The 19225-nt window shown below is 44.9% G+C and overlaps 1 protein-coding gene across 3 annotated transcripts in view; it reads right to left on the bottom strand.

The window, feature by feature from the left end:
* The window catches only part of ITGA11 (integrin subunit alpha 11), a 253778-nt gene that overhangs the window by 108039 nt on the left and 126514 nt on the right, over window positions 1-19225 (bottom strand). For all 3 annotated transcript variants that reach the window (XM_073618273.1, XM_073618274.1, XM_073618276.1), the window contains 3 exons: window positions 16691-16835; window positions 5865-6013; window positions 4727-4867 (listed from right to left, as the gene is read on the bottom strand). In XM_073618273.1, coding sequence (XP_073474374.1) covers window positions 4727-4867; window positions 5865-6013; window positions 16691-16835 — 435 coding nt within the window. The remainder of the gene's footprint in view (window positions 1-4726; window positions 4868-5864; window positions 6014-16690; window positions 16836-19225) is intronic.

Raw genomic sequence — 19225 nt, 5'->3', positions numbered from 1 at the left:
TCTTGCTTGTTTGTAGGTGACCAAATACTTATTTTCCACCATAATTTGCAAATAAATTCTTTCAAAAATCAGACAATGTGATTGGATTTGTTTCCACATTTTGTCTCTCATAGTTGAGGTTACCTATGATGACAATTACAGGCCTCTCTCATCTTTTTAAGTGAGAGAACTTGCACAATTGGTGGCTGACTAAATACTTTCTTGCCCCACTGTAAAGGTTGTTGGGGTGATCTTCACTCTTAAATTGGAAATGAAGGCTTATACCATGGTATTTAGAATAAAATAGAATAGAACGGAATAAAACAGAATTTAATAAAAATAAAAAGAATAGAATAGAAAATAAAGGAATAGAATAAAAAAATAACAGAAGAAAACAGAAAAGAATAGAAAATAAAAGATTAGAATAGAAAATAAAAGAGTCAAAAAGAATGGAAAAAAATAGAAGAGATTAGAATAGAATAAAATAGAACGAATATTGACATCTTCCGAAATTCCAATTTTAAATCAATTTGAAAAAATTCTAATTGATTTTAAATGAACAAATTTACTAGATGAATCTGAATATACAATATAAATTCTAAAAACAAATCATTCTAACATAACAAATATGACGAAACAAAATTATTAACTTAACTAACGAACCCGAAACGAAAAAAATAAATAAAAATTTTGGCTGTGGACATGCCTATTATTCGGTTAGGCATATGTCCCCCAACACACTAGAGTCCCTCTTATATTGGAGAGGAAGGTTTATAATATGGTATTTATTTGCCCATATTTGTACGAAAAAGGCCAACTCAGAAAGGACGTCACTGATATCTCTATGCTGCGCTGTGGATAAAAAAATCCATTAGCACTTTTTAAACATTGTGAATTATTATTTTTATAACACAAACAATGAGGAATATTTCGCTACGTTTTTCCCTAAGAATTTGGCGGGAGCATAATGAACATTTTTGTTGGGTTAAGAATTTTGGCAGCGACAGCAAACTGAAGAACGTTTTCTAAGCTCACTTCCTCATTGCTGCACTTACATGTTTACTTAATAACTCAATGCAAAGTGCATTGACCAGAGGAACGGATCCGATTTCAGGTCACTCTAGTCAAAAGATTAGAAAATGAAATTACTCAACAACGGACTTAACCTTTTCGCTGCTTGAGCCGTTTTTGCATTTTTTTTGCACACCTACTTAAAAAAATCATTTTAGGACTGAAGATTATGAAAACCCCCCCAAACATTAGGGAGGGGATTTACTAAAACTGGAGTGTGACGGGAGTCGCTTTGGGCGGGGGGGCCCCGTGGAACCCAGAATCCCTTGGAGAGATTAGGAAACACTTGTTTCAGCTCCCCATGCAACTCCTATGTCTAAGTTACCCTGTGTCCATGTCAGGCCTGTGCTCAGCCCTTCCTTCTCTGAGCTGGCCGCTCAGCTGTCGGCTAATTGCCAGCTCCTATCACTCCACAGTGACTCACCTGTTGATGATATCCTGCCCGTCAGCCCTGCTTACTTAAGCCGTCCAGCCCAGATGATTTCTGCTTTCGCCTTGGTCACATCTCTAGAGACGCTTTCCTGTGTTCCTGTTAAAAAGACTTGCTTGGCTGACATTCCTTCTGGCACCAGATCCTGCTTGCTGTTCTACTACGCTCATCTCTGGCTCCCTGACGTTTTGGCTTGTCTGACTATCCGTTCCGGTTCCTGAACTCTGTCTATGTTTTGACTATATTTACTCTGTTTACCTTTTTTTTATTATTATTAAACAAGTGAGATTTAACTACTTCTGTCTCAGTCTGATTCATGGTCTCTGACAGTCTATTAGGGGCCCAGGGTGACCGAGTACCCCAGTCTGATTTGTACTAATTGGACTCACTGTACAACAACACTGGAATGTTGTGTATCTATATCTATATCTATATGTATATATATGTATATATTGTATATTGTCTCATACTATGGTGTGCTCTCTGTTGGGTCGTTTGGGGTGTGGCTGTATTCCATTGTTCTATTGTGTCTGTCTGCCTTGGGAGCAACCTATTATGGGATGTATATGTGTATGTGTGTTTGTTGTGAGACAGGAGGGGGGGAATTCCTCCAACAACTCTCCCTGCTGATTGGAAAGTCTACCCCGCCCTGAATGCAAAGAGAGGGGGGATTGTCCCGAGTGTTACCTCTGTGTACCTGTGTTTAAATAAACAGTTCATGTTCAGCAGCCAAAATGAGTACTGTCTAGTTCTTGGTTGTGAGCGGTTGGAATATCTGATATCTATATTCAGACTGGAGATGGTATATGAGGAAAGCACTCAAGCGGAGTGCGGGACGTTTCGTTACATGGAGCACTCAGAATCCGGTGCAGCTGCACATGGTATCCAATTGGCTTCTAACTTCAGCTTATTCTATTAGGGTTTGACAATAAAACTTGGAGGCCGATTGGTCTCTATGCAGAGCTGCAGCAGATTGTGCACCCTCCAGTGTTAGCAAAGCTCCCCCATTATTTACCCTATGAAAGCAGACACCCTAGACAACAAAATTGTGGTAGTTCAAATTTTTTATGTCACTCGATATTAGTGCAACATAAATAAATAATTACCCCCAAGGGATTAATGGGACTTTAACGGCAACCACATATTATAAAATTTTAATTTATTAAGTAGAAAACGATGAAAAACATTGAAAAAAACAACATCGACAAGAACAACAGGGATATCATAAAAACAAGTATGAGGCTATACAGGCTGTACTGATATGCAGGAATGAAGGCTATATTCAATAGTCTTGCCACGAGGTCTTACGCGTTTCTAGACTATTGAATATAGCCTTCATTCCTGCATATCAGTACAGCCTGTATAGCCTCATACTTGTTTTTATGATATCCCTGTTGTTCTTGTCGATGTTGTTTTTTTCAATGTTTTTCATCGTTTCCTACTTAATAAATTTAAATTTTATAATATGTGGTTGCCATTAAAGTCCCATTAATCCCTTGGGGGTAATTATTTATTTATTCTGACTTTAGGGATGTTGGCAACAGTTATGATTTAGTTGGATAGCACTCTCCTTTCCTTTTTTGATATTAGTGCAACGGTTTATGAAGTTTCTAATTTCAGTAGAAAACACACTAAACTTAATTCTAAGAAACATGATCTATTACCCAATTTCTTGGTAAAATATAAAAGATGAGGTTGCGGCCAATATATAGATACCCAACATCATAGCTGCCAACTGTCCCTGATTTGGAACAATGTCCCTCTGTCCCTCTTTCCTCCTCATGTGTCCTTTATTTTGATCTGATCTATATAGTTGTATATAAAATGCACTTTTTATCTTTCAAAAGTGTTTCCCAGTGCTAAACCTTTCATCCAATTTCTAAATTGTTGCATTTGTAAATTTAGAGTTAATTGCAAATAATGGACCTGGATTTATTGTGTGGCGATATGCAAAACCAGCAGATATCTATGCCACCCCCCCCCCCCCCCCCGTTGTCTTCTGGGATTACACATGGGTCCCAGAAGACAGCAGGGACCAGTGGGATAGTGCAGCACGAGTTGCGCATGCGCAGTAGGGAACCGCAAGGCTTCACTTCCTGATTCCCTTACCGAGGATGGCGGCGGCAGACATCGCGGGCGCCCTGGACAGGTAAGGGTCCTTATTTTAAAAGTCAGCAGCTGCAGTATTTGTAGCTGCTGACTTTAAAAAAAAAAAAAAAAATCAGCAGAACTCCGCTTTAAGTCTGCAAATTGCAGGGATAACCTTGCTGATTCTTTGACCTTGGGAAAAGGATTTCCCAGATAAATCTGGCAATGGCCTCCCCAGGAATCTGGGAGTTGTGAGGAAGGGAAGTGATGGGGCACTCACTAAGGGTGTAGGGCTGGCAGGTCAGTAGGATTATAGACAGAATGCAAAGGCAGCAATGGAGCTTCAGATGTGTGGCATGCAACTCTCTATATGAAATTAGAAGATAACTAAAGGTTCCTTTTTAATAAAAAAAAAAAACAATCAAAGATATCATACTTACCTCCTCTGTGCAGTTGGATTTGCACAGTGGCACCCCGATCCTCCTCCTCTGGGGTCCCTCAGCGGAGCGCTCCTGGCTCCTCCTCTACTTAAGTGCCCCTGTCGGAGAAGCGCTCTCCCTCGGGGCACCCGTGCGGGCGCCCTCCCGTGTCCTACTGCTGCATCTATTGGACACAGACAGCAGGACTCGGCTCCACCCCCCCTCGTCATTGGATTTGATTGACAGCAGCGGGAGCCAATGGCTGCGCTGCTCTCAATCTATCCAATCAGGACCTGAGACACCAGTTGGAGCGGGTGTGCTCGTCCCTGGCGCAGGAACGATCGGGCTCAGGTAAGTAAAAGGATGGCTCTGAGGGGGCTGGTGCACTACAGAAGGTTTTTCAGCTCAATGCATACAATGCATTGAGGTGAAAAACCCGCAAGGCTTTACAACCCCTTTAAATCTAATGGCTGGCATGGGAAACCTTACATTACACGCAGTTGTTTCGATTTGTACCACTTCCACAAAAAAACAAAAAAAACCTGTGTGCTGTACAAGGAAATCTGGCATGGGATATACATAAGCCCTTATGTATAAAAGTTAGCCAAGTGATCAAGTTGGGCAAACATTGCTACAAAATGTTTTTTTTTTCCTACAACTTACACGTAAAGGGTGTAAGAGTTCAAAAAATTTCCCCGATCCACTTTAACATGAGCTGCAATCAGCTTGACAGACCTACCTCTCTTATGACATATACAGAGACGCGGCCACGCTCCCTCGCTTCACTGAAGAACATCGGAGCTCCAACCAACAGCACATCCGTCACCCCATCACCGTCCACATCTACAGAGCCAATTTCACTGCCAAAATATGACCCGATCTGGTGGGGGAAAACATAAACTCGTGTCACTTGGTAACAATCTTAGTAAAATGTATAGTGAAGGCCAATGTCAGTTCCTTCCGATCCCAGATAGCAAGCGATTGTGCGTGCTGCAAGTTTGAAAATGACTTGCTAAGCTATTGCTAGACTTGCCAGGCTTCGCAAGTTTTTTTGCAAAAATTGCAGCAGGTCCGCATTGCATGACTCCCGATCAACTTTCTTTGCAAACATTCTGCTGCGAGTTCTGGTTCAGTTATGTTGTTGCACAGTCATCCCACCACAGGGGGGGCGCTGTGGCTGAATTTCCATGCTGTACTCTTGCTGTAGACCCACCAATGCAACTTTTCTCTTGCTAATGACTTGCCATGCAAATTTGCTACAAAGTGGAAAAGTGTCAACTAGAACTTGTGCTTCAAGTGCTCTGCAAGTGTACAACTCGCAGCAGGTTAACAAGACTTATGCCCCGTACACACGGTCGGATTTTCCGATGGAAAATGTGTGATAGGACCTTGTTGTCGGAAATTCCGACCGTGTGTGGGCTCCATCACACATTTTCCATCGGATTTTCCGACACACAAAGTTTGAGAGCTTGCTATAAAATTTTCCGACAACAAGATCCGTTGTCGGAAATTCCGATCGTGTGTACACAAATCCGACGGACAAAGTGCCACGCATGCTCAGAATAAATAAAGAGATGAAAGCTATTGGCCACTGCCCCGTTTATAGTCCCGACGTACGTGTTTTACGTCACCGCGTTTAGAACGGTCGGATTTTCCGACAACTTTGTGTGACCGTGTGTATGCAAGACAAGTTTGAGCCAACATCCGTCGGAAAAAATCCTAGGATTTTGTTGTCGGAATGTCCGAACAAAGTCCGACCGTGTGTACGGGGCATTACAATTCAACACTGCCACAAATTTGTGGCAAGTTATCCTTGCTATCTGGGATGTCACATTATCCTCTCATTGTAATAATTAGACTTAGACTGGAGCAGTTACCTGTTCCCCTTGTAGAGACTGATGGATGACAAGATTGTCCATGCCTTGCATGCTGAAGATGATCACCTTCCCCGTATGATTAAATCGCGGAGCTCCTGCTACATACAGCCTGACGCGTTGCGGTGTCATTAGAGAAGTGACCGTGTAGCCTGTTCAGAGATAGTGGGAGAACTGTAAGATCTTATATATAACAATAGGATAGGATCTATAGATGCTTCTTTGATCCACACTCTTGTAAGAGCAATCAATAAGCGAGATAAAATTGCATTAAAAAAATGTGTGTGGTCAAGAAGACCATGAAGGTCCTAATAATCAGCCAACTCCACGAGGACTTAATCTTGGTTCACATGTACTGCATGGATTCGTGGGTGGGTGCATTTCACACACATTCCCACATGTTGGGCATTCATTTCAATGGGCTGTCCTACACATGCAAGAAACACGGAGAAAGGAGTCCCAGAGCCTTTTTAAAAATCACGCTGCGCCAAAACCGGATTGTGCTATTTGCCAATGTGTAAGGGCGCCATTTACAACCAATGGCACCCATGTGCATCTGCTAAAGAGCAGCGTGTTTGTGCGCGTTGGGAAAGCGTGTGGTTTTGTGTGACGCACATAGATGTGAGAGCAGAAAGAACTCTATGGTGTAGTAATTCCCGAATTGTTTATTGAAAAATAAGGGCATACACCCGCAAGCAAGATTGATAACAGTCAGGTGGCATACAGCTGCCGCTCATTGGAGCCGGTGTGATGACGTCACCGCAGAACTCGTCCTATGGAACATCTTACACGGGGCGTCCCTTGAGACAAAACGTGTAGGGAGGAGTTCAGTGGTCGCGTCATCATGCAGGCTTAAATGATCAGTGGTTGTTTGCGATCTGATTGTTATCACTCTTACTTGTGGGTATATGCCCTTATTTTTCAAAAAACTATTTGGGAATTGCTTCACCATAGAGTTCTCTCTGCTCTTTCGCTGCACATGAGGTTATATTGTACTGTATTCTTGTATTGCCGCACCGAACAAAGGGGAGAGCCATCCATCCACTTGGGATCAGGGTTTTGTTTGCAAAGCACCATAAGACTGTATAAGGAGGTCTGAGTCTCTGGTAAGCAGACCTGTGTGGTGGTGGTTGAAGCACTGGAGTTGGTGGCGGTTTTGAAGAAGTGGCTTTATATACAAACTTTATAAGCAAAGGCCAGTTTACTGTCCTTCAAGCTTAAAGGGGCTATACTGTGGCCAGTGGGAGTAAGCAATGCCCCATTGTTGGTGTCAGTGGAAGGAATAGTGCCCCATTGTTTGTGTCAGTGGGAGAAATGGTGCCCCATCATTAGTGTCAGTGGGAGGAATAGTGTCCCATCGATGGTGTCAGTGGGAGGAATAGTGTCCCATCGATGGTGTCAGTGGGAGAAATAGTGCCCCATTGTTGGTGTCAGTGGGCAGAATAGTGCCCCATTGTTCGTGTCAATGGGAGAAATGGTGCCCCATCATTGGTGTCAGTGGGAGGAATAGTGTCCCATCGATGGTGTCAGTGGGAGGAATAGTGCCCCATTGTTGGTGTCAGTGAAAGGAATAGTGCCCCATTGTTGGTGTCAGTGGAAGGAATAGTGCCCCATTGTTGGTGTTAGTGGAAGGTATAGTGCCCCACCATTGGTATCAGAGGGAGGAATAGTGCCCCATCATTGGAATCAGTGGGAGGAATAGTGCCCCATTGTTGGTGTCAGTGGAATGAATAGTGCCCCATTATTGGTATCAGTGGGAGGAACAGTGCGCCATCATTGGTGTCAGTGGGAGGAATAGTGCCCCATCATTGTTATCAGTGGAAGGAATAGTACCCCATCATTGGTATTAGTGGAAGGAATAGTGCCCCATCATTGGAATCAGTGGGAGGAATAGTGCCCCATCATTGGTATAAGTGGGAGGAATAGTGCCCCATCATTGTTATCAGTGGGAGGAATAGTGCCCCATCATTGGTATTAGTGGGAGGAATAGTGCCCCATCATTGGTGTCAGTGGGAGGAATAGTGCCCCATTGTTGGTGTCAGTGGAATGAATAGTGCCCCATTATTGGTATCAGTGGGAGGAACAGTGCGCCATCATTGGTGTCAGTGGGAGGAATAGTGCCCCATCATTGTTATCAGTGGAAGGAATAGTACCCCATCATTGGTATTAGTGGAAGGAATAGTGCCCCATCATTGGAATCAGTGGGAGGAATAGTGCCCCATCATTGGTATAAGTGGGAGGAATAGTGCCCCATCATTGTTATCAGTGGGAGGAATAGTGCCCCATCATTGGTATTAGAGGGAGGAATAGTGCCCCATCATTGGTGTCAGTGAGAGGTATAGTGCCCCATCATTGTTATCAGTGGAAGGAATAGTGCTCATCATTGGTATTAGTGGGAGGTATAGTGCCCCATCATTGGTATCAGTGGGAGGAATAGTGCCCCATCATTGGTATCAGTGGGAGGAATAGTGCCCCATCATTGGAATCAGTGGGAGGAATAGTGCCCCATCATTGGTGTCAGTGGGAGGAATAGTGCCCCATCATTGGAATCAGTGGGAGGAATAGTGCCCCATCATTGGAATCAGTGGGGGGAATAGTGCCCCATCAGTGGTGTCAGTGGGAGGAATAGTGCCCCATCAGTGGTGTCAGTGGGAGGAATAGTGCCCCACCATTGGAATCAGTGGGAGGAATAGTGCCCCATCATTGGAATCAGTGGGGGGAATAGTGCCCCATCAGTGGTGTTAGTGGGAGGAATAGTGCCCCATCATTGGTATCAGTGGGAGGAACAGTGTCCCATCATTGGGGTCAGTGGGAGGAATAGTGCCCCATCATTGGTGTCAGTGGGAGGAATAGTGCCCCATCATTGGAATCAGTGGGAGGAATAGTGCCCCATCATTGGTATTAGTTGGAAGAATAGTGCCTCAAGGGCCTGATAAAGACAAGCAAAGGGCCACATCCGGCCCGCAGGCCACAGTTTGGAAACCACTGATTTAGCACACAGGACTTTTATTTAATGCTTTAATAAAAATTGAAAAAAAAAAAATGTAACATATTTTCTGTAGACGTTGGTTTGGATATTCTGGTATTCGGATATCATTAGTGCTGCTATTTTGGTGATTATTCGGAGTGATTCTTACAGCACTGATCGCGGTTTCCCGCATATTCGTCACGCAGAGATGTGATTGTGAATCTCACTTCGAAGGGTTCATATATAAAGCGGAGGGATCCTCAGGATGGGACGTAGGAGGCAGCTGAGGATTTCTGTGCAGAGTTGGGCTCAGTCCTGTTGGCGATCTGCCTCCCATAACATTACTGAGCATTCCCGGGAGAAGAACGATTTCTAGTACAGCATCAGTCCCCCCCCCCCCCCACCCCCCATCCGCGCACACCCACCCCCTCCCCCACCATAGCCAGTACCGGGCCTGTGGTGCAGCGAGCAGCTCCGGGCAAAGGGCCAGGCCTCTTTTCCACAGGACCTAAAGCAATAAGATCCGTCCTGGACCTTGCGGATATAAAACACTTATTTTTTTCCCCCCACCACAATTTTCCGAGAGAAGTTCCAACGCATAGATCAGAATTTTGAGCTGGGCATTAACTCACAAAGTACCCAGGATTATGTATAATGGACACAAGCGATTGGATAATGGCTGCCATACAATGTCACACCCACTGCAACAATGACAGGTTTTGCTACAAAAAAAAAAAAAAAAAAGAATCTCAAACATTAAAGATGATTTCAGGATCCTCATTGTTTCCATATGGCTCTATGGGAAGAGTCAGTTGGTGTGGAATTCCTAAGTTGAAGCTCATGCAAACTGAACGAGTCCGGCTCTATAGCCTACAAATGATGATATATCACAATAAGCCGTTCACTCTATAAAAGATATAGGGAGCTGTTAAAGTATCACTGACACAGTAGGAAAAGATTACAGGACATTAAAACTAGGGTTGCACCGATACTACTATCGGTATCGGCGCCGATACCGAGTATTTGCACAAGTATCGGTACTCGTGGAAATGCACCGATACCTGAAACCGATATTTTCAGGCTCGGTTCTTTGAGCTGTCAGCGGGTCTCCCCTGTTGACAGCTGAAGTGTTAAAGAAGTCCGGTAATTGGAGCTGTGAAAAAAAAAAAAAAAAGTAGCCGGCAATGTAGCTGAAACACTGAAATAAAAAGAAACATTGTTTCTTTTTGTATTTTTCTGTTTCTTCATCTGCAGATCAAAGGGATGAACAAATGTTCCTCTGTTTAACCCCTTAACCACTTCCCGCCCGGCCTATAGCAGAATGACGGCCGGGCGGTGGTTCAGTTATCCTGACTGGGCGTCTTTTGACGTCCTTCAGGATAACAGCCCCCGCCAGCCCGTGGGGGCGCCCATCGCAGCGATCGGTGGTGCGGTGTGTCAGTCCAACGGAGGCTCTTTACCACGTGATCAGCCGTGTCCAATCACGGCTGATCACAGCATAAACAGGAAAAGGTGGTGATCGGCTTTTCTTCACTCGCGTTTGACAGACGCAAGTAGAGGAGAGCCGATCGGCGGCTCTCCTGACAGGGGGGTCAGCCCCCTCACGAATGCCCACCCAGGACCACCATCATGCCGCCCAGGACCACCAGTGAAGGGGGCAACATGTGGATGGCCAGGTATGTACACCATGTACATATGAAAAAATTTGCACAATATGTGCCAATCAGTGCCCACAAATGGACACTGACTGGCAACATTATGGTCCAGCTAAAAAAAAGTGATGCCCAGCAATGCCACCCATCAGTGTCATCAGTGCCACCCATCAGTGTCATCAGTGCCACCTCTCAGTGCCCATCCATGCCCATCAGTGACCATCAGTGCCCATCTGTGCCACCTATCAGTGCCACCCATAAGTACCCATCAGTGCCACCCATAGGTACCCATCAGTGCCGTCTAGGAGTGCCCATCAGTGCCGCCTATGAGTTCCCATCAGTGCCGCATATCAGTGCCGCCTATCAGTGCCCATCATTGTAGAAGAAAACAGCCCAGCAATGCCACCCATCAGTGTCATCAGTGCCACCCATCAGTGTCATCAGTGCCACCTCTCAGTGCCCATCCATGCCCATCAGTGACCATCTGTGCCACCTATCAGTGCCACCCATAAGTACCCATCAGTGCCACCTATGAGTGCCCATCAGTGCAGCCTATCAGTGCTCATCAGTGCCACCTCATCGGTGCCCATCGGTGACGCCTTATCAGTGGCCATCAGTGCAGCCATATCAGTGCCCGTCATTGAAGAAGAAAACTTACTTATTTACAAAAAAATTTAACAGAAACAAAGAAAAACTTAATTTTTCTCTAAACTTTCGGTTTATTTGTTACGCAAAAAGTAAAAATCGCAGAGGTGATCAAATACCACCAAAAGAAAGCTCTATTTGTGGGAACAAAATGATAAAAAAAAATTTTGGGCGCAGTGTTCCATGACCGCGCAATTGTCATTCATATTGCGACAGTGCTGAAAGCTGAAAATTGGCCTGGGCAGGAAGGTGCATAAGTGCCTAGTATAATAAGAGGAAACTGTGATGTAAAGGGGGAACTGTGATGTAAAGGGAGAACTGTGGTGTAAAGGGGGAACTGTGATGTAAAGGGAGAACTGTGGTGTAAAGGGGGAACTGTGGTGTAAAGGGGGAACTGTGATGTAAAGGGAGAACTGTGATGTAAAGGGAGAACTGTGGTGTAAAGGGGGAACTGTGGTGTAAAGGGGGAACTGTGATGTAAAGGGAGAACTGTGATGTAAAGGGAGAACTGTGATGTAAAGGGAGAACTGTGGTGTAAAGGGAGAACTGTGGTGTAAAGGGGGAACTGTGATGTAAAGGGAGAACTGTGATGTAAAGGGAGAACTGTGGTGTAAAGGGGGAACTGTGATGTAAAGGGGAAACTGTGGTGTAAAGGGGAAACTGTGGTGTAAAGGGGAAACTGTGGTGTAAAGGGGGAGCTGTGATGTAAAGGGAGAACTGTGGTGTAAAGGGGGAACTGTGATGTAAAGGGGGAGCTGTGGTGTAAAGGGAGAACTGTGGTGTAAAGGGGAAACTGTGGTGTAAAGGGGGAACTGTGGTGTAAAGGAGGAACTGTGATGTAAAGGAGGAACTGTGGTGTAAAGGGGGAACTGTGGTGTAAAGGGGAAACTGTGGTGTAAAGGGGAAACTGTGGTTTAAAGGGGGAACTGTGATGTAAAGGGGAAACTGTGGTGTAAAGGGGGAACTGTGATGTAAAGGGGAAACTGTGGTGTAAAGGGGAAACTGTGGTTTAAAGGGGGAACTGTGATGTAAAGGGGGAACTGTGATGTAAAGGGAGAACTGTGATGTAAAGGGAGAACTGTGATGTAAAGGGAGAACTGTGGTGTAAAGGGGGAACTGTGGTGTAAAGGGGAAACTGTGGTGTAAAGGAGGAACTGTGATGTAAAGGAGGAACTGTGGTGTAAAGGAGGAACTGTGATGTAAAGGAGGAACTGTGGTGTAAAGGAGGAACTGTGGTGTAAAGGGGGAACTGTGGTGTAAACGGGGAGCTGTGATGTAAAGGGGGAACTGTGATGTAAAGGGAGAACTGTGGTGTAAAGGGGGAACTGTGATGTAAAGGGGAAACTGTGGTGTAAAGGGGAAACTGTGGTGTAAAGGGGGAGCTGTGATGTAAAGGGAGAACTGTGGTGTAAAGGGGGAACTGTGATGTAAAGGGGGAGCTGTGGTGTAAAGGGAGAACTGTGGTGTAAAGGGGAAACTGTGGTGTAAAGGGGGAACTGTGGTGTAAAGGAGGAACTGTGATGTAAAGGAGGAACTGTGGTGTAAAGGGGGAACTGTGGTGTAAAGGGGAAACTGTGGTGTAAAGGGGAAACTGTGGTTTAAAGGGGGAACTGTGATGTAAAGGGGAAACTGTGGTGTAAAGGGGAAACTGTGGTTTAAAGGGGGAACTGTGATGTAAAGGGGGAACTGTGATGTAAAGGGAGAACTGTGATGTAAAGGGAGAACTGTGATGTAAAGGGAGAACTGTGGTGTAAAGGGGGAACTGTGGTGTAAAGGGGAAACTGTGGTGTAAAGGAGGAACTGTGATGTAAAGGAGGAACTGTGGTGTAAAGGAGGAACTGTGATGTAAAGGAGGAACTGTGGTGTAAAGGAGGAACTGTGGTGTAAAGGGGGAACTGTGGTGTAAACGGGGAGCTGTGATGTAAAGGGGGAACTGTGGTGTAAAGGGGGAACTGTGGTGTAAAGGAGGAACTGTGATGTAAAGGAGGAACTGTGGTGTAAAGGAGGAACTGTGGTGTAAAGGGGGAACTGTGGTGTAAACGGGGAGCTGTGATGTAAAGGGGGAGCTGTGGTGTAAAGGGAGAACTGTGGTGTAAAGGGGGAACTGTGGTGTAAAGGGGAAACTGTGGTGTAAAGGAGGAACTGTGATGTAAAGGAGGAACTGTGGTGTAAAGGAGGAACTGTGATGTAAAGGAGGAACTGTGGTGTAAAGGAGGAACTGTGGTGTAAAGGGGGAACTGTGGTGTAAACGGGGAGCTGTGATGTAAAGGGGGAGCTGTGGTGTAAAGGGGGAACTGTGGTGTAAAGGGGGAACTGTGATGTAAAGGGGAAACTGTGGTGTAAAGGAGGAACTGTGATGTAAAGGAGGAACTGTGGTGTAAAGGAGGAACTGTGATGTAAAGGAGGAACTGTGGTGTAAAGGAGGAACTGTGGTGTAAAGGGGGAACTGTGGTGTAAACGGGGAGCTGTGATGTAAAGGGGGAGCTGTGGTGTAAAGGGAGAACTGTGGTGTAAAGGGGGAACTGTGGTGTAAAGGGGGAACTGTGGTGTAAAGGAGGAACTGTGATGTAAAGGGGGAACTGTGGTGTAAAGGGGGAACTGTGGTGTAAAGGAGGAACTGTGATGTAAAGGAGGAACTGTGGTGTAAAGGGGGAACTGTGGTGTAAAGGGGGAACTGTGGTGTAAAGGGGGAACTGTGATGTAAAGGGGGAACTGTGATGTAAAGGGGAAACTGTGGTGTAAAGGGGGAACTGTGATGTAAAGGGGGAACTGTGGTGTAAAGGGAGAACTGTGGTGTAAAGGTGGGAACTGTGGTGTAAAGGGGGAACTGTGGTGTAAAGGGGAAACTGTGGTGTAAAGGGGGAACTGTGATGTAAAGGGGGAACTGTGATGTAAAGGGGGAGCTGTGATGTAAAGGGGGAACTGTGGTGTAAAGGGAGAACTGTGGTGTAAAGGTGGGAACTGTGGTGTAAAGGGGGAACTGTGGTGTAAAGGGGAAACTGTGGTGTGAAGGGGGAACTGTGGTGTAAAGGGGGGAACTGTGGTGTTAAGGGGGCACTGTGGTGTGAAGGGGGGATGAGGACAGAATCTGTGAATATACCATCCCTGACCCACTCACCAACAACCCCCTCGAACCCCCCTCCGGTTTCTGGGAAAATTGGCTGTCATGAAACCAGTCGCTTGTGCCAAAGAGGTTGGGGACCACTGGATTAGTAGATTTAGATGGACTTTATTCACAATGTAAAGCTAACCTCCAACTAACACTTATTAACCACTTCCCGACGGCCTATAGCAGATTGACGGCCGGACGGTGGCTCTGTTATCCTGACTGGGCATCATATGATATCCAGCAGGACAACATGCCGGCGCGGCGATCGCTAGTGCGGCGTGTCAGTCTGACACGCTGTATCTCTGATCACGGTAAGGAGCCTCTGACAGAGGCTTCTTACCACGTGATCAGCTGTGACCAATCATGAACCAGGAAGTGTCAGTAAACGTCATTCCTCGGTTCGCGCTGACAGGGAGAGCTGATTGGTGGCCCTGTCAGTGGTAAATGTTTTTTAGAGGCTTTTTCCAGGATTCTACTTAAGTCCCCCCTTGACTCCTCCTGTGCCCGATGCATATAGGGATCTGTAGTTCAGAAACCCAGTTGTTCCTTTACATGGCTGTTGCTTTGGACTACTTCTCCCAAGATTCCCAGCGTCCGGCATGGAGGTCCATGGGCTTGCTTTGCTTTAGTTCTACTGACCAGAGAAGAGTGGTGCAGCAAAACTTCATAACCTCTTAAGAAAATAATGCAGACATCACATCTAAGAAGTGGTAAGCTGCGATATATAACACTTTTCTTTTTGTCTGAACATTCCTTTGTAACACACAGAAGCCCTTGAATTCGGGATACTCAGTATGCAAACAGACTTCCAGCTCATAAGTTAAAGCACTATAATGTCATACCTACCCCACAATGTGAGCTCAACTATTGGTTAAAGAGGCTTATAGACTTGCTTTAACTCATGGAGTGGAGCCTTGAGTCAGTCTGTGGTAAACTGGGCTTCTTGGGTTTGCACGCACAAGTGCAATCTTGGCTCCAGATTGCCTATTTAAGGAACAGAGTTGAACGAAGTTGATAGATGGTCTTCAGTTCTATCCTTGCAATGTGAGCCATGGACCTGTTCCTGAGATCTTCTCTCTCATTACCTGCCCTTGGACTTGCCACTGTCCTTCCTGTTACTGACCATGGATAGTTCCTGACCATGGTTTGTCTCTGCTGATTCCCAGTTTGACCTCATCCGGGCCTTGACTATGGTTTACCTCTGCTGACATCCTGGTGTGACTGTGACTTGTCTCCTGAACTTGACTGTGACTGCTATTCTGTCTGCTGTCTGTCTCTTAAGCTACCGATCCTGTCCATACCATGATTCCAGTCTGCTGTGTGTCCTCGTTTCAGCCAGCTACCTTCCTGTCAATCTGCACAAGCACCTCATAGCCAAGCCTGCCTCTAAACAGAAGCTTCCATGGACTATGGAGTCCTGGCGATCATGTGTCAGGGCCTGGATCTGAGCCTGCAACCTCTGCTGTGTCTGGCGGTGTCTCTTCTTGCTGAGTTACCTGAGATGCTGCACAGCTCCATGCCTGATTCCTTAGAGAACCTTAACTTGTGTCTTGTTTCTCTTGAACCTTGAACCCTTTGCTCTTCCCATGAACGTCCTACTGAAGCCATGCCTTTGCACTTCCTGCTTGCCAGATAATTGTGCTCTCTCAACCTGATATCTTGCTCCTTTGCGTACCTGCAGCTGTCCTTATTTGAAATACCACTGATTACTGATGTTCGGCTTGTTCCTCAACTGCGCTTCTGCTTGATCCCTACCTGCAACCACTTGTTACTGACCATTGGCTTGTTTACTGACTACACTTTTGCTTGACCCCTTCCTGTTATATCTTCTGCTGGACCCCGGCTTGTTCCCCTACAGGTGGGGTGCTCCTGAGGACCACAACCTGGTACTAGGCAGCAAAACTCATCTCCACCATCAGGAACTCTGGTGAACACTGGTTAGTGCTTAGACCCGCACGTCCAGTGTGCCCGCATAATCCCCCAAGATGACCCCTCTTGTATTTCTATCCTGCTGTTCGGTGGGAGCCACTCTACAGTTATAGCTACTGGTCCCTGAGCCTGACCCCTGACTGTGACACCATGCCACTCTGTGCCCTCTCACGTCATGGGAGTCTGGACTTGAGGTGTAATCAAAGTTCTTTTGTTGACCTCCAGCCAGGTACGTAGTACCAGCTCATGTGCAAACAACTAATTGGTCCCTAGTACTGCCCCTAATCCTGTGTGTTGCTGCACAAAGGAATAGAAGAGGCTGGTATCAAGTATAATTTAGGCAGTACACTAGTTACTAATGAAAATGCATTAAATGTCTTTTTAATTAACACAACTGCATTCATTTGTGTATTTTTTATGTGTCTGGAGTTCGGCTTTAGGAAGGTATGTTCACACGCCTATCGGTACTTTGGTGTTACCATCTTTCATTCTTTGTTTTTACTACACGTGTAATTTGTGTATTTACCAAGGTATGCCCCATGGTTCTTGAGCTCATCCGGAAACTCCCTTAGGTAAGACTCTCTTCGAGGAATCACCTTCCCACTGCTGGTCTCTTTGAGAACAGCTCCATTCCAGTCGTATGCTCCAACCGCTCCCAGCAATATCCCATCCTAGAGGAGAAGACATAGTCATATGATATAACAGCACTTGAAGGTAAGGTCATGGAAGAGAAACTCAAAACAAGATTTATATCTGGCCATTAACAAAGTTATTTTATGCATCTAAAAGATGTCCCAAATGTTAAATATCAGATAAACCCCATGGCAAGAATAACACTGCCTGATGAAACAAAGGTGTGTTGGTTCCAAGCCTAATAATTGCTTCACACTTAGTGAAGAGGCCAGAGCCAAAACTTTGAAGTCATTCAGGCCGCAAAGTGGAGAAAAATACATGAACAATAGTAGAGTTAATGGCAATAGCTACTTAATTAGGTTTTGTCTTTTATTTTCTGGAAAAATTGGAATCTGGTTTTGAAACCAACCCTACTTTTGTACCCATTTCTTTTTATTTAAAAAAAAAAAAATTAAAAATAGGTCACTTATTGTTGATTAATGTATTCCAAGGGAAGAGCTGTAATATCATATGATATTTATGGACCAGGCACCATACTGCAAACAATGATGCATTATGTACCATAATGTACTGAGAATAAAGAACAGAATATAAAAAGTTTCTTAACAATCAACCAAATTGTCACTGCTTCTCTAGGAAACTATTGTGAAACCCACATAAAAAATGTATCATACAATCCAAGATGTGGTCAAAACTAAGCATCGAACATTACTAAAAAACTTCCTAAACAAATAAGAACCTTACCCTTATCATTCTGTTGGATTATTTGGGAAATATAATATTTATTTTTTTTCCAAACCACATGAAAGAAAGTCAAGGTAGAGCCTCCTTTCAGAGCTTAAGAACATTTAATCCCACCACATTACAAAAAGGGGCAGTGAAAGGTTAAATATCTCTGTGGTTATGACCATTGTGGCCCAAAGGTTTTCTGGCTCCCAAACGTAGACTAAAGATTGTGCGGCATCAATCAGTGGAAGTCATAGCTGAACCGGCAATGAGGCCGGCTTAGGCGTTTGTCCCAACCAACAACATAATATCATATCATATCATGGAAATAATGCTTATCTCTTTCAATTTACAGTATGCAAGCTATATCCGCCTAACTGGTGGATTTTTATTATATATGAAAATTGACAACATAAAATGTGCAACATACATCAAAGAAAACAATGTCTGTTGAGTAATTCATTTAGTGACCCACTAGACCTGCTAGTACATAAAGTGTATATAAACCCAAAATCTATTTTTCAGTATATTTGGCTTTATGTCTCAGTGCACACAGTTTTCTCCACCCCTGTAGACCAGCACTTTAAATGGCCCGTGGCCAAGCCGGTGGACGGCACTGTGATTGGCCGCCATCAGGAGCTTGGCCTACCACCTCCTTAACGTCAGTAGTTGACTGTAAGCTGTTCATTTCAGCTTGGTCACAGTTCTGGGGGACCAATGGAGCATGGCCAGAACAAGACAGCGACACATATGTGTGACGGAGGGTGTTAACATCCACCTTCCCTGCCGCCACATAATTAGGTGTCGTAAAGGGGTAATTATACAATTTCTGAGAATCTGCTGCAAAATTTCTTACCAGAAGATCCTGCCAGCTCCACCACTCCCAGTTACAGAATGGCAAAGCTAAGCCACTGTCTCACAATTAGCAGCAACTTTGTCAGCCTACAATGTGCTCCCCATCAGGTGGCCTTTGGATTGACTATCAGGTCTATCAGATGGGAAGCCCAACTGCCAACTAAATGAGCTTGAATGACAAGCTGCCTATGCTGTTGCTAATAGCGAGGCACTGGCTTAACGTTGTCATCCTGCAACTGGAAGTGCAGGATCTCCTGATAAGAAACTCTATAGCAGGTTTCTCCCAAACAAAAATTTAAGACATGACACCAAATATGCTGAAAAATAAATTTTGGGCTTACACTATAATACACCCACTTCCACACTCTTGATGCCATTTCATGTGGTGCATCAATGTGCCTCATCATTATAATATATTTTATATGTAGCAGTACCCTGCCGCTGTATTTAACTAGTTCCTTCCCGAACAGTGCAGAGGCTACCAAACACAAGCAATAATAGTCCATTCACGTTGACACAGTCTAGGGGATGTATTTTTAAGATTGATTGCTTGCAGAACTTTAACAGGAGAGGCAGAAGGGGCGTGAGATGTTCCAAAACTCATAAGTACAGTAAGCAGAGGACACTCTTCTCTTGGTAAAGGTGGCACAGTCCAGCCCTCACAGCTGGGAATCATGAGGTAGTTTACAGAACAGTCTTTTTCTCATAGCTGAAGACCATGAGCTAGCTCCAAAATAGTTAAAGTCGCATAGCTGGGGACCATGAGATAGCTCCAGAATAGTTAAGATCTCATAGCTGAAGACCATGAGATAGCTCCAGAATAGTTAAAGTCTCAGAGCTGGGGACC

This window comes from Aquarana catesbeiana, linkage group LG03, assembly GCF_042186555.1.
Source record: "Aquarana catesbeiana isolate 2022-GZ linkage group LG03, ASM4218655v1, whole genome shotgun sequence".
In the NCBI taxonomy this organism is placed as follows: Eukaryota; Metazoa; Chordata; class Amphibia; order Anura; family Ranidae; genus Aquarana; species Aquarana catesbeiana.
The sequence above is the reverse complement of the archived record's forward strand: the minus strand, read 5'-3'. Positions and strand labels throughout refer to the sequence as shown.